At 39.7% G+C, this 15,220-nt stretch overlaps 1 protein-coding gene across 1 annotated transcript in view; it reads left to right on the top strand.

Moving 5' to 3' along the window:
• The first annotated feature begins 802 nt into the window (after positions 1 to 802).
• Positions 803 to 15,220, top strand: part of tmcc3 (transmembrane and coiled-coil domain family 3) — a 30,600-nt gene continuing 16,182 nt past the window's right edge. The window contains exon 1 of the mRNA XM_044343926.1: positions 803 to 1,111. Coding sequence (XP_044199861.1) covers positions 1,109 to 1,111 — 3 coding nt within the window. The 5' untranslated portion in view covers positions 803 to 1,108. The remainder of the gene's footprint in view (positions 1,112 to 15,220) is intronic.

Here is a 15,220-nt window from a genome sequence, read left to right as displayed (position 1 = left end):
TAAATGTATAATAATTATTGCAGGGTTATCATACAGTGCCTGAGTTAGTTGTTCATAAATGTTTATGTCTACTCAGGGATGGATTCAGTGATTTGAGGGCTGCAGACAGACGCTGTCTTGCTTTATTTCCATCCTTTCTCTAAATGGGATTGCTGGGAATTGGCAGTGCTAGAGGAAGAACTCAAAACTTTTTTTTCTGAAGTAAAACTATTAACTATTAATAGGCCTAGTAAAACTATTACTGTAATACCATACAGTTAAAAGTACTTTAAAAGTTTAAGTACTGCATTCAAAGTTTAAACGTGAAGCACAATGTACTTAAATTTTCTTAACTTGTGTTCAAGGTGGAGCTTTTAATTCTAACTGTTTTATATAATGCTGGATAGTTTTAATCAACAATAATGCATCATATTTTAATTGTTATATTTTGTAAGTAAAATCTGAATCTGTAACCAGTAACATTTATCTGTCAGGTTAATGCAATGGTACAATGTTTCCTCTTATACAGCTGCGTATTTTAATAAGTGCTTTGTAGGCCTTTTGTAAGTTATTTCGGGATACAATGAGTAAGAATAATAACATAATTTAATATTTTTCATATCTAAACATCATTACAATTTTATTGTCTAAACTTTGTCTCCCACAGTATACATACTTATTGTATATTTAACTAAAAAAACAACAGCTTTTATTTAAGTGGCTTCTCTGGTTATTAATTAATTCATGTGGGTGTACTTGATATCCTCCGCAGCCCCTCCCTCTGTGTAACGCGGTGGGCGGGGCGTAGTCACACATTGTGTGTCTCCCTTGGCTCGCGGGGGTTAGGAGGATTACCGCGGCGGAGCTGGCAGGGGGAGCGAACCACACTGTCGCTACCGTCGCTGCTGCTGTCGGACGGTTTTCCAGCAGCTATAACCGGCAAAGCGGAGGAGAGCCGTGATGGCATGTAAGGCACAGGCGACGTTAACGGACAACCGTCAACTCCGCTGTTGAAGACAACGAAACGGTAGAACCAGCTCGAGTGCCGAGATTATGTCCGGAGCTCGTGCTGCTGCTGCGGCGAAAAGTTTATCAGAAGTCGGGATACAGTCACACCAACGGCGGTAATATGGTAAATAACGTTTTTTACTATTACGAAGTTAGCTAACGTTAGCTAAATAACCTCAATTAAACTGCCCAAAAACAAACATTAGTGCTTCATTGTTAAAAGAAACGAGCGCTCCGTGTTGAGACATATTCCATACTGCATGTGTACGTTGTGTCCTCTTTGGCCACGTCGATAAAAATGCAAATCTGGTGTTAATTAGGTGGTAAAAATGCGCAAGTTTAAGTAGTATATTAAGAGTTGACGGAGTGATTCAGGTGAGCATCTTTGAAACTGTCGTTGGACGAGAAGGAAAAGAGTTGGAGATATTTTTTTTCTTTTTCAGGTGATATTTTCAGCTGTCACTTTTGTTTTTTTTCTAAAGCGACTAGTCCTGACACGTTTGCGGCTGCAGACAGACGTGTTAATTTAAATTTTTTCTTTGTTAATGGGGGGGAAATGTGCACATCAGCTGCAGCACAACATAATCAAATGCCCCTCAGGTATTGATGAGAGCCTCAGTGCAGTAAACACTGATCCAGGGCTGGGCAATATATCGATATCATATCAATATTGTGATATGAGACTGTATATCGTCTATATATTGGATCATAATATCATGATATGGCATAAATGTTGTCTTTTCCTGGTTTTAAATGCTACATTACAGTAAAATGATGCAATTTAGCCCTTATTGGGGCTGAACAATTATTGAAAAATATTGTCATGTCGCAAAGTAGAGCCCGACTGATATATCGGTCAGCAGATATTATCTGCCGATATTGGCCTATCATCAATACATTGGTATGGGTGTATATATTGTCCGATATGCGCCGATATGTTTTTTAAAGTTGTATAGGCGGCATTTTATGTGTATTACATATATATACATAATATATATAGATAATATATACACATATATTACATGTTTCAGTGCACTGATGTCATTTTATACTATAAAGTTTATTGTTAAAGTGTAAAATATCACACAAGTCTTTTAAAACCACATTTAAGGGATCATTGCAAAAAATGTTTGCATGTGTATATATTCTATACATAGAAGTTTATCAGCCGATATATTGATAATGGAATTTTTTTTACTCTCTGATATCGGTATGGGCATCGGCCCCAAAAGTTCAGTATCAGTCAGGCTCTGCTGCAGAGATGAATATATCTTTAATTGGTACAGATCTCCAATAAAACCACACCTTCATCATTTTAATACGCTTATCAATTTTGTCACAATATTGATATCGAGGTATTTTGTCAAAAATATTGTGATATTTGGTTTTTGGCCATCTGTTTTTAATATTATTCTCTTAAGATCTTTTTATTCCTACAATCGTCCTCTACAATAATGTAGTGTCAGCCAGTCCTGCAGGCTCTTATTATTATGTTACGCTACTGTACTTATATGTAAAGCAGCATTAAATTTACAGATTTTTACATGGAGTCTGGTTGATAATCTTTCAGATTATCTGCTGACCAGGCGGAACTTGTCATAATGTTTTTAAGACAATATGACACTGTGCTCAGGTGCTTTTTTTTTTATCATCTAGACTGTTTACGAAGCAGAAAACACTCCCAGTCAGTAAACCCAGTAGTGGTGCAGGTTTATCCAGTCTGTCGGCAGGTGTTGCTTTGATTTCAAGTGACGGTGATGTTTCATAATATTCAGCTATATGGTTTGAATATGGAAATAAAGAGACCAAGACACCAAGGATGTTTCTTTATTCAATCCCCAGGTTGTGTTCGAGTTCCTGTTGTATCACATATCTCTGTGTTGATTTAACAGTGTGTCCCTTCCTGTTAAGTTTTGCATGAACGACACACATGCTACAGGTTTGTGTCATGATGTTATTTCTCCTTTAAAGGTTGAATAACGTGACACGTTAAGACAGAAAAAAAAAAACAACAACACAGATTCCTCTCTGACCCAGTTGCAGGGAGCTCACGGACAGAGTGCTGCTGCTGCTGCTCTGTTGCTTTGTGCAGCCCTGTACGGAGTAAGCGTGCATACTTCCAGGCTAAGAGTCATGTGACAGCTGCCAAAAGAGGAGTCACGCCTAAATGTAAAGCTCAGAGGCTTTTGGGTTACTAGGCTGATCCTTAGGTGTGTTTGTTTAGTGATCCACAGTTTAAAAGCCCTGTGAAATTGCTTTTAATAGGCAACTATCCTCTTCAGTTGGACTTAAATTGAATATCAATTGTTAAAAAGAAGCAGTCAAGCAGTCACAATCCTTGGCAGCAGTGTTTTTTCACCAGCTGACACCCACATACACAACTGTGAACCATGTGATATCTTGTCCTGCTGTCTGTTAGAAATCAGTACACCCAACCGGCAAGGCAGGTACACATGAGATAACACACAGGAAGGCATTTTTCAATCCATAACACCTTTTTTATGAGCTGCTCAGAGTCTGGAGGACAGATCATCATGTCCTCAGTTGTTAAAGTTTATTTGATAACCAAGGTGGTGTCGACTGGAGCGTCTTTCACTCCTGGGAGCTGCCCGGTATAAATGTAGTTTACTGCTCAGCTGTTCTCTTGGTGCAGGAGGGAAGTGCCTTGCCAAAGGGCACCTCAGCAGCAGCAGTAGTTGTTGTGGAAGGATGCGGCGTTAGTCATTCACTTTCCTCGGGCTCATTTTCCAGGCGGTAGCTGGAAAGTCTGGTGTCTGGAAGGGAGAGCCGGACGGAGTAGGGTTGGATGTCGTAGCCTCTTAAACAGCCTTCCTTTTTTTGAAATTTTCCCCTATTTGGCATACTCAAATGGAAAAATCTTATAATAGAAGAACTGTGAGGCCAAAATGCATGTATTAGGCTTCATTTGAAAGGCAAAATCTTGCAGTTTCTGTTTAGCATGTGGCTAAAACAAAACCAAAACTACATCAGTTCAAAATATGGCTCAAAAAAAGTGTTTGTCTTTTTAAGTCCTTGTCTAATGAGTCATACTTGAGTAACAATAACTAGGTCATGCTTTATGCCAGAACCACATACCTTCTACATCTTGTCAACCACAGCTGTATAAAATTTCAGACCTCTAGACCTAACCTTATTGATTCTTGAAAGTTTTTAGTTTTTGGTGTCACTGGTGTCCGGGAACCTCTCCAAAACATCTCCAAGTGGCCAAATTGTGTCAGTTGCTTTTACTCATTACTGCGTGATGCTAAGCTGCTTAAAACTGGCTTAAGTGGGTTTCCGGCGATCCGGGTGGATGTTAAGAGGTTAAGTTGGAGGAAACACTTACGCCGACAGGAACTTACCTCACCTCTCTGTCTCGCACTGACTGTATTTCATTATGAGTTGGTAGCCAGGTGATCCACTGGGTTTCAGATAGGGACAGAAGATCTTATATTGCAGATTAAATCACAACTGGTCTTGAATGAAGTAGTGTCGACTACAAAAATGAATAATTTTTAAGGGAGTAGTTCAATATCTTTGGAAATACGCTTCCCTCTTTAAGGGAAGATTGATACAACTGTCATCTCTGTGCGTTAAGTACAGAGCTACAGTTAAAATATACCTGTTAACTCTTCTGAAGTACCAAACACAGTGTATCTGTGTCGTTTAATCTGTACACAAAAACATTTTTTTGTTTCAGGGGAGATACATGCTGTAAATATTTTGTCTAACAGAAGCAGGATTCACTTCCCGTCTTGTTGTACATCAATATTTACAGCACGTGACTCTCTCAAAAACCATAAATTGTGATTTTTACAGTCTGCCCAAGGATAATACATAACCACAACATCCACAGTTCAACCCCCCCCCCAAAATAATCTTAATAATCTAAGTATTAAATTCATTAGCGATAATCTACTATTATCTTCTCAATTAATCGTTTTGTCTATAAAATATCAGAAAATACTGAGAATTGCCAGTTATAATTTCCTAGAGCTCATGCTGACGTCCTCAAATATCTTCTGATCAGCACATTTTTTTGTAATTTTTGCTTAAAAAACAAGAGACTATTCAGTTATTAAAATAGCTGCCGATTCATTTTCTGTTTGCTGATTTAGATTTAATAAGTTGTCGATGAAATGAAGCAAACATTTTCATGGTTGGTACCTGTGATGCTGCTGGGAAGAAAATGTGTCTCTTTGTTCTTTTCCATGAATACATAACACACAGGAAGACATTTCCACGGCGGATCCACTGGGGTCAGATCAGAGGTTTTTCGGTCTCCTGGAGGGTTTATATGTGTCCTAAATGGCCATTTTCTCCTGTCACACGGACGCAGGAGACATGTGGAGCTGTCTGCTGTGATGAAAAGGGAAGGCGACTGATATCAGTGAGGAGATTAATATTCTCAGTCAGTAGAAGGACTGTAGTTGACTTGGGTTATGGAAACATCAATATGGATATGTGGATGATCTTTAAAGGTCATTCCACTCTTGTGTGTGTTTATATACGCCTAATGAGTGTGTGTGTGTCTTTTCTCTTGCTATCATTAGATCACTTTCAAAGAGAAGGATTTTGTCCTCTGTGAACTGTTCTCTCTGTGTGTGTGTGTGTGTGTGTGTGTGTGTGTGTGTGTGTGTGTGTGTGTTTAATCCAGAGGAAAGGGATGGGGGTCTGCTTCCTTCTGTTACCCTGACAGTATTCCCTCTGGGTAGGAGTGTGTTTGTTTGCTTAGTTTTTTCTTCTTCTTTGGATTCATGTCAATAAAGATTTTGTTTATTACTCAAATAGTACGTTTCTGCTATGAGTGAAGCGAGGTGAAGGTTTGTTATTGTGTGTTCAGTTTGCTTTGGCTGAGAGTTTTCATTGTAAAAGACTCATGAAAAGCAAATAATCTGACCAGGGCTGCAGCTAACGATACTTTGTTTGATCCGCTGATTAATCGTTCGGTCAACAAAACATCAAAAACGAGTAAAAAATGCAGATCGCTGTTTCCAAGAACCCACGGTGACGTCATCAAATGTCTTGGTTTGTCCGACCAACATTACGAAACCATAAAATAATACATTTACTATGATGTACGACAAGGTAAAGCAGCTAATTCTCACATTTGAGAACCCGAAATCATCGTTGTGGGTTGTTTTGTCAGCTCGTCTGCAATTTCTTCTTCTGTCAGTGTAGTTTTGTGTTGTAGGTGTTCTTCCTGGTACAGATTGACTTGATTGACAGACAATTATTCGCCAACTATTTCAAGCCATTTATCTCTCAAAATGCCAAATATTTCCTGGTTCTAGTTTCTCAAATGTGAGGATTTTCTCTTTTTCTCTGTTTTTATATCATTATAAATTCAGTATTTTTGTGTTTTGGTCAGATAAAGCCATCAGTTTGGACCTTGGGAAATTATAATGGGCTGTTTTTCAGTGTTTTCTGACATTTAATAGACTAGACAACTTGTCAGTGCTGTATTTTTATTTCCCCTTTCCTGTTTTGTTATCTCTCATTGTCTGTGTTCGGTCTCTGTTCAGATTTGACTGGTTAATTGGATGAAATTAAGACCTCATGTTTAGACAGGCGTTGTCCTGACGGCCTCGTGGTTAATGTTCCTGCTCGACTCTGGTCGGGTATCTTTGTTTCCAGTCGTATACCTTTCTCTCTTTGTTCCCTTCATTGTTGAAATATTTACTAAAGGCTCCTATAGATGGAAAACACTTCACACAAACTAGTCCCTGACAGCACACTGCTGCCTTGACTGTATTGAGCTCAAAAGTCATATAATATGTTCCCTGCCTTGGAGTATGATGGTTATCGCCTGCAGCAACGCTCCATTTCAGGGCTGCAACTAACGATTATTTTAATAACAAAAAATAGTGAAAAATGCCCGTCACGATTTTCTTAGAGCTCACGGCGACATCCTCAAATGTCTGGTTTTGTCTTTCCTCAATAGTCTGAAGTTTACTATCATATATGACAAAGAAAAGCTTTAAATACTCACATTTGAGAAGCTGGAAGCAGCAAAGTTTGAGCATTTATGCTTTAAAAAAAATGACTAAAACGATAATTTGAATATGAAACAACAGGTCAGGTCACAGCTTTTTTTTTTTGCTCTATTTCTGTAGGTCACAGGAAACCAGTGTTTTGCAGTTAGCCTCGTTTTATGGCACACACACACACACACACACCGAGTCCCCCCCCCCCCCTCCCCGTCAGCACCACAAATCACAGTGATGAGCTAAGCCCCGGTCATTGTTTGGCCATTGAGAGAGGGCGAGATGGGGAGGAGTGAATGTTGTTGAATGGAAAGGCGGGTGGGGGGGGGGTTTGACTGATGGTCTTCGCACCCGCGACTCGCCTCACTGGTCATTACGATGGAGGTGCGAGCCCGGGCTTTGCTCAATCGCGTCTGTTGTCAGGGCAACCGGTGGAATCCGCTTCTCTTTCTCTTTCTGCTTCTCGTATCCCGGGATAAATGTAAATCTGTTAAAAGTGAGGCAAGATGTGAGCAAGGAGCGCAACAAGAGAGGCAATCTCTGAAACGTAGATTATCGGGACATTTAACACGGAGGTGCAGCGGTTTATCTCTCTGCCTCTGTCTGTCTTTCTCTCTCTCCGTACTTTTGGATTAGAGATTGAGTGGGCTAAGCTGACAGTGAATAGACACACACCAGCAGTGATGCCGGGTGTGTGAGTAACACGGTGCGGATTAACCAGCACACAAATACTCTGCCCATCAAAGAGATCCTGTGTTGGGCTCTCTCAGACACACACACACACACACACACACACACACTGCTTTTTTTTCCCCCTAGTCATATTTTAAAGCTGATTCATCACCAATTATTACACTCTATAATTTTGGCTCAGCCCCTGCAGCGTTTTCAGATTTGACGATACAGCTTGTACATAATTATTATTAAAAGGACAGGTCAGTCAGAAATTTAAAAAAATACAAATAAAAGATCACTTATTCATGTAATTATATGTGGTTAATAACTCGTGTTTGTACCCAGTATTACTTTTAGCATAATAGAGCTGAAACCACAAGACCATCATCAGAAATTTGACATTTATCAAACAAAAATACCAAATATCATCTGGTTCTAGGTTTTAATATATGAAGATTTGCTGTTTTTTCTGCTTTATATCACTGTAAATTTAATATAATTTGAGTTTTTGACAAAACAAGCAATTTGTGATGCTCCTCAGATGTGATATTTATGATATATTTGTTTTTCTTTGTCATACATGACAGTAAATTGAATATCTTAAGAACCTGTGAATGCAGCTGATCATTATTTTCAATGTCAATCAATCTGTTGGTTATCTTCTTGGTTAATCGATTAGTTGTTTGGGCTGTAAAATGTCAGAAAATTGTGAAAAATGTTGATTATTGTTTCCCAAAACTCAAGGTGACGTCCTCATATGTCTTGGTTTGTCCCGTCCAACAGTCCACAACCCAAATATATTCAGTTAATTATCATAGAAGACTAAAAAAAACAGAAAATATTCACATTTGAGAAGCTGAAACCAGAGAATTTGGATATTTTTTCCTCAAAAAAATGATTAATTATCTGTTGATGGATTTATGAAACTGATCTTCAGCTGCAGCCGTAAATCAAAAGATCATAGTTGTTAGTCGGAGCCCCTCGTAGTGCACGTACTCCAATATACTGTGTGTAAATAAAGTCACGATAGATATTCAAGTGCTGTCACAGTGAAGAGTTCCTGCCCCTGCGCACACCTGTTACTTACTGTTATGTAATTCAGAGGGGAGTGTTTTGTATTCGGTTGTGTGCTGAAAGAAGAAAACAGGATCATTCAGACTCCGCGGTCACATTTCAAAGTTACTATGCACGATAGCTCTGGCTTGTACTCGCGCCAACATTTCAGTGCACTTGGCTCTGTGTGTGTGTGTTTGTGTGTGTGTGTGTGTTTGTTAAGTGCAGAGCGGTGCTGTGTTCTGATTCAAGCATCCAAAAATATTTCGTCTCTCTATAGAGGTGAGGAATGTAGCTGAACGCCTTCCTCTGTTTCATTTGATATCTAAATACAGAACAGATGAGCGTATGTGTGACTGCATGAGAACATTATAGTAGGAACAACTGATCCCAGAATATCCCGGGATATCAAGGATTTGAGATTGGGAATTTGAGGAGTGTTACGAATGGATAGATGTATTTTCCGACCAGGGATGTTTTGGTTCAGTTTGTGCTTTAGATAGACTGACACCCATTAACTGGTGACTGACCGATTAATTTTTGAGAAAAGTTGTGATGTAGGTTTCATTTGTTAGAGCTGTCCAACAGTCGGTGGTCAAAGCTAGCTTGTCTGCCCTGGTTAGCTTGACTTTTAGCTCATCCCTCTTCACTTTAAAGTGTTTTCGATGCATTTAGTCACAGTAGCTCTCAATGGCGTAACGTACTCGGGCTTGAGGTACCAAACTAGCTCTTTCAATCCCTCGCCATCTGCCACACTGACCGGCAGCATGTCAGTCTCGATCATTCGGCACACCAACTGGCCTAATAACAAGGTAGCGCCTATGTTGTTATTACAGGCCTTGTTTACACCTGGCATTAACATGCGTCTCGAATGACCACTTGTGATCGGATCTCACTCCCCCGCTCTATATGCAAATAAACACGGACATCATTTCCATTCGCTAAAGACCAAATTCGTTCATTATTAACCAGAGAGAGAGAGAGTTATATGTTCCGACACGCCGACCGGATCGGTCAGGATCTAATATTAATACACACAGTCCAGGTTCATACTGTTTGGAGTAAAGCAGTCGTCGTCCTGATAAATCCTGAGCTCATCATGTCGAGCAGCGCAGCAAAACTAAAAACTGTCGTTATGAACTTGAAAGGAAAGAAGAAACTATCCAGCAACGTTTGGCTTCAGACAGACAAGCGGGAGGGAAACCGGTTAGGGGAACGGGAGGTGGATTACGTTTTTTAATTCACATGAAAAACAAATTACATTGTTTATCCTGTTATCAAACAAGTTGAACAGCTTTGGACCCAGAGGCAGCAATGCAATTCCCTGCCTAGTCTGCTGGGAAATAGAGTACATCAGTTGAGTAGGTGGTCCTTCAATGTGGTCCAGGACGCATTGCGTTTACATTGCTACATGAATGTGGACACATGAGGCCCAGACCACCTCCGAATGTGTACACCTGTATTTAGAGCTGTCCACTTGTGATTGGATCACCCGAGACGCATGTTAATACCAGGTGTAAACAGGACCATTACAGATAGACTGTAGGATTAGCATGCTAAGCTAACAGTCTGTCACCTGTGTGAAACCGTAAACACACACCTGTCACCTGCCCAGCACAGTGCTGTATTTTTATGCAGTCTATGGGATACACACAGCACGGCATGGCTATGCTAACGATGCTAGCCATGCTAATTAGCTGCTAGCCGCCGTGCAGGTTGGTGAAATGAATCTGTCACATCTCTTTGTATCTGTGGGTTGGTGCTCCTGTCAGTGTTGGAACATGAATAAAGTTCAGTACGCGGTTAACCATTGACGTCCCTATTTCTGACTGAACACTTTGATTCCAGTTTTATTTCCAGTTCCTGTTTATTTTTACACATGAAGAATGTTTCAAGCAGCTCATTGTCACATTTCTCACAGCGATACAGTAACTGGTTTAGGTTTGCAGTAGTGGACTCTACCTCTCAGCTGCTGTCGTCATATTCTTACATCAAGTTGTTGTTTTTGGCTGGCTGGGCTGCTCCTGTGTCTTTCCCCTCTCGTTCTCTTATTTTTAGGTGTAAAAGCAGACTTGAAGCTGTGACTGTGCTGCAGAGTGGCATGAAAAAATAATTAGCCAAAGTGACAGCGTGTGTGCGTCATTGACTGAAATGAGTGCAGCACTTAAATTTTAAAGGGGAACTCCAGCAGTTTTACACATCAAAGTCTGTTTTCAGGTCTTATGTGAAGAAGTTCTCCAAACTAAAGCCTTTTGTGGCTCCAGAGGGAGCAACGAAAACCTGATAAACTCACTTGAGTCAGTGTCAGTTGGTGTGTAAGACTACAAGTTTGAAAATGTCACACTCTTACAATCCTTTCTAGGCTGACAATAAACTGGAAACAGATATATTCGGTACACCGAGCTAAAACAATTACAGTCTACTGCAACATGCCGACAATAAACTGATTCAATTTGCTTCAACTTTATGGACATTTTGGAGGCTTTTGTTTGTTATACTGACAGGTTTCACTAACATTTAATCTATCATCTTTATTATAACTGGACGGAGCACCACAAACAACCGGAGTGACCATAAAGTCGGCCGTTCTCATCAATCAAGTGTTCCTAATTGGTCAACAGAGTGGCCATAAAGATCAACTTTTTTCTCAGGTTACATCCAGCTACAGGCTGTAACGAGGCCACTGACCCATTTTCAAAGGAAAGAATAGAAAAACCTCTCCTTGGACCGCAACCTTGAGCTCACCTTCGTATGATAGAAGCAGATATTTTAGCTGCATGATGCCTTAAAGGTGCAGTGTACAGAATTTAACGGCATCTAGCGGGAACGGACTTAGCAGAAATGGAGTATAATATTCGTAAGTATGTTTTAATTGGTGTATAATCACCTGAAAATAAGAATTGTTGTGTTTTTTTTTGTCACCTTAGAATGAGCCCTTTACATCTACATAGGGAGCAGGTCCGCCATGTTGAAAATAATCATGAGATATTTGCTAATATTAGTATGTCAAAGACAACTGCTTTGGCTAATGACTTTTCACCTTGTAGACATGCTACCTCTGTAACCTGTACAGATGTTCCCTTAAAGACCTCGATATAAACTCTGACCTTAACGTGTTCGAATATTCCGTCTTTGAAAACTAATCCGATTCTGATTTTCCACCTGCGGAGTTCAAATAAGTGACCTCGACTTGTAACAGCAGGAAACCGTTTTCTCTCTTTTTAACTCTCGCTCCCTTTTTTTTTTTTTTTTTTTTTGTACCTCTGTCACTTAATATCCGCATCATTTCCTCTTCTACGCCCTTTAAATCCGTCGTACTATATCTGTCTTTTTCCTCTCTCTCTCTCTCAAGATTACAACCTAACACATCTGTATCCTCATCTTCTTCCTGAGCATTTCAGAATGGGGAGAGCGAGGGCTGCTGGGTAATCTTTGTGCTGGAAAGCGGAGATTAAAATCTCAGATTACAAGAGGAGAGGAGAGAGAAGAGGAGGGATTACAACTTTTTTTTTTTTTTTTTTTTTTCATTGAATCCCAAACTGCATGTGGGTGTGTAAAGCAGGTCATAGACAAACACACACACACGTGGTCCAGATTGTGTCGAGTCACTCTCACACACTGATAAACCTCCTTCTCTTAGAGAGTGCGGTACATCTTGTACTCTATTTTAAAAGCTTTATATAGATGCAGTTGTTGCTGTATATTTAGATTCTATATTACCAAATCATTAGTTGACGCTGAGCTCTCCAGATAGTAAATGGATTGCCAACAGTTTATTGATTTTAACTCAATAACCATCCACAACTCTCTCTCTCTCTCTCTCTCTCTCTCCCTGGAGTGTGATTTATTGATTCACTCTATTACCTAGTTTCTCTCTGGTGTAGATAAAAGAGCAACCTCTTCACACTGTACATCATTTTTGTTGTGTTGCTCTTTTCTTTTCGCTTAAAAAAAAAAAGGCCACTCTTACCTAAAGGGCTCCGTGTGCTGCAGTCCAACATTATTTATGCTTGCACAACAACAAGAGGAGCTTTAATGATCCCTTACACTGTGTGAAATGTTCCAAAAAACTTTTTAAATATCCCCCTATCATTAAATATCATTAGTGTGGTTCATTTTAGAGACATTAGTTTAATTACTACAACTGGATAAAACCAGATTACTGAAAATATTGGCAGATGCATTTAACTCTTTGCGCCATCCGGTTTAATTTTTAAAGCAAATCATGTACTGTTTTGCTTAAATAGTTTGAACACCGTGTTTTAAAATGCACAGTTGTTGTTGTTGTTATGAAAGGCTGTTGTCGACTCTTGTCCTCGTCCACCCTGCAGCAGCTGAGGACGGCTGCAGAGTGGAGACAAGTGGCAGCAACTTTGTGTCAGGAAGTGCTGGAGTTTTCTGCGAAATGTGGTTTGAAGTTTAGAAGCACAAACTGAAATGCGTGGCACGTTGAAGCACCGCTATTTTTAGTAACATGAGAAGCATGGCTCAAGGGATGCCCATGTCGGTTGGCCCATTGAAATATCTCAGTAACTATTGGATGGGTTGATTTTTTTTTAATTTTTTTTTTTTTTTTGCTGACATTTATGGTCCCCAGAGGAGGAAGCCCTCTGGCTCTTTATCCAGCACCAACATGAGGTTGGCATTTGTGGTTTTGAGTGAAGTATCTACAATTATTAGATGAATTTAGAGCTGCAATGATTTGACAATTCATCGATTAGTCGATTGACATGACAGAATACTAATCTGCAACTATTTTGCTAATTGATAAATTTTGAGTCTAAATTTTAATCTTGTGTTCTTAGCTTCTTCAGCTTCTTAAATGTGAATAATGTCTGGTTTCTGACAGTTAACAGAGTATCTTTGGGTTGTGGACTGTTGGTCAGAAGAAAAGATAACATTCTGAGGTTGCATCTTTGGTTTTGTGAAGCAGCGATTGAAATTTTTCACCATTTTCCAACCGACTAATCCATGAATCTAGAAAATAAATGACAGATTAGTTGATGATGAAAAAAATCTAAGCCAATCAGAGTCATGTTGGACAAATAATTTGGAATCACAGCGTAGAGCTGTGTGATGCCACTGCTGAAATTTCACATTGTACAAATCTGGAGTAGATTACTGAGGAGGCTCCAGAGAGTCATTAAAACACAGTTTCAGCTTTGTCAAACGTTTATGTTTTTATTTTATTCTATTTGTTGAAACACAAAAATGGCGATGTCACTAATCTTGCGGATAGAAATTCACAGCATGATTCCACGTCTCTCCGTTTCGTTAGTTATGGCCTTGTAGAGCTTGTCTTTCGCACCGTTCTGTGCTCGGGCCCTAATCATCTTTATAGACTAAATTTTCTAATCTGTCTAATGTGGTCCAGATCAGGAAAAAGCAGTGAAATTGCTCTTTTTTCAGTTTCACAAGTCTAAAAATATGTCTTAATGAGTGAGAATGATGATGTTATGTTATTTTATATGTGGTAAATCAGTACTGCACTCTTCTATTGTGTTCCAACTATGTTCTTTCTCATATTTTAATGTATCCGGCAATTCATATTGTGTCTAAGTACATCCTCAGAGCCGCTTACGTCGCTGAGGTCTTAGTCTTTTTCATGCTAATGTACCAGTCTATCTTTTGTTCGAGTGACTTTAGTTCTGTAGATCTTAATCCTAAGCATTTAACCCCTGATGAACCCAGTGTTTAGCTCATACGTCTCCTTTATAAAAAAAAACCCACGTCACTGTTTTCTCTGGCGCTACAGTCGACACCAGTAGCTCCCAGCCATCGTTCCCCTTGGATCATCCTAACTGATCACTGCTTAAATTTGCAGCGAGTGTAATGGGGAGAGCAGGATATCTCAGCCAGAGTCAGACACAGTCAGACATGCCCTCCACCCTCATCTCTCCATCTGTGGCTTGTTAATGAGGCTCTGAGGGGGGTGGGGGGGGGGGGGGGGGGGGGGCACTATGACACTGTCATACTGTATGGACATCTGAGTCTGACTGCAGAGCTCTGTTAGAAATCGGGCTGCTTTTCATGTCTTATCTCCCACCACACATATTGCACACAGTTGCGTCTGAGGAGCTGAGAGGCACCGAGAAAAATGCAAATACAAAGTTATTTCATGTTCTCTCTCAGATATTTCTTTTCTGTTTTTGAGATTTAGTTGAAAACAAGCGTCACATTTACCTTTTAAACCTCAGATCTGCGTCTAGTCAGAAGTCACACCCTCTATTATCAAGTTATTACACAGATTATGCAACGGTGACACACCTCTGGACTCCTGTCAGAATAGATTACTGTGAGGCATGAGAGGGAAGCTGCAAAAAGATTAGAGTTAAACGGTGCTTATAATCATATACATACATATATAATAGTGTTAAAAAGCTATCAAGAGATCATTCAAGCTGTCATTTTGAATTCTGTCTTGCTGACATTAACGCACAAGTACATTTAATCAACTCATTTCACTTCAGTTTTAGATGCCACCGTTTCTCTCTATTCGCTGCTGGTTTCGCTCTCAT

Source organism: Thunnus albacares, chromosome 23 (assembly GCF_914725855.1).
Source record: "Thunnus albacares chromosome 23, fThuAlb1.1, whole genome shotgun sequence".
NCBI lineage: Eukaryota > Metazoa > Chordata > Actinopteri > Scombriformes > Scombridae > Thunnus > Thunnus albacares.
The sequence above is the reverse complement of the archived record's forward strand: the minus strand, read 5'-3'. Positions and strand labels throughout refer to the sequence as shown.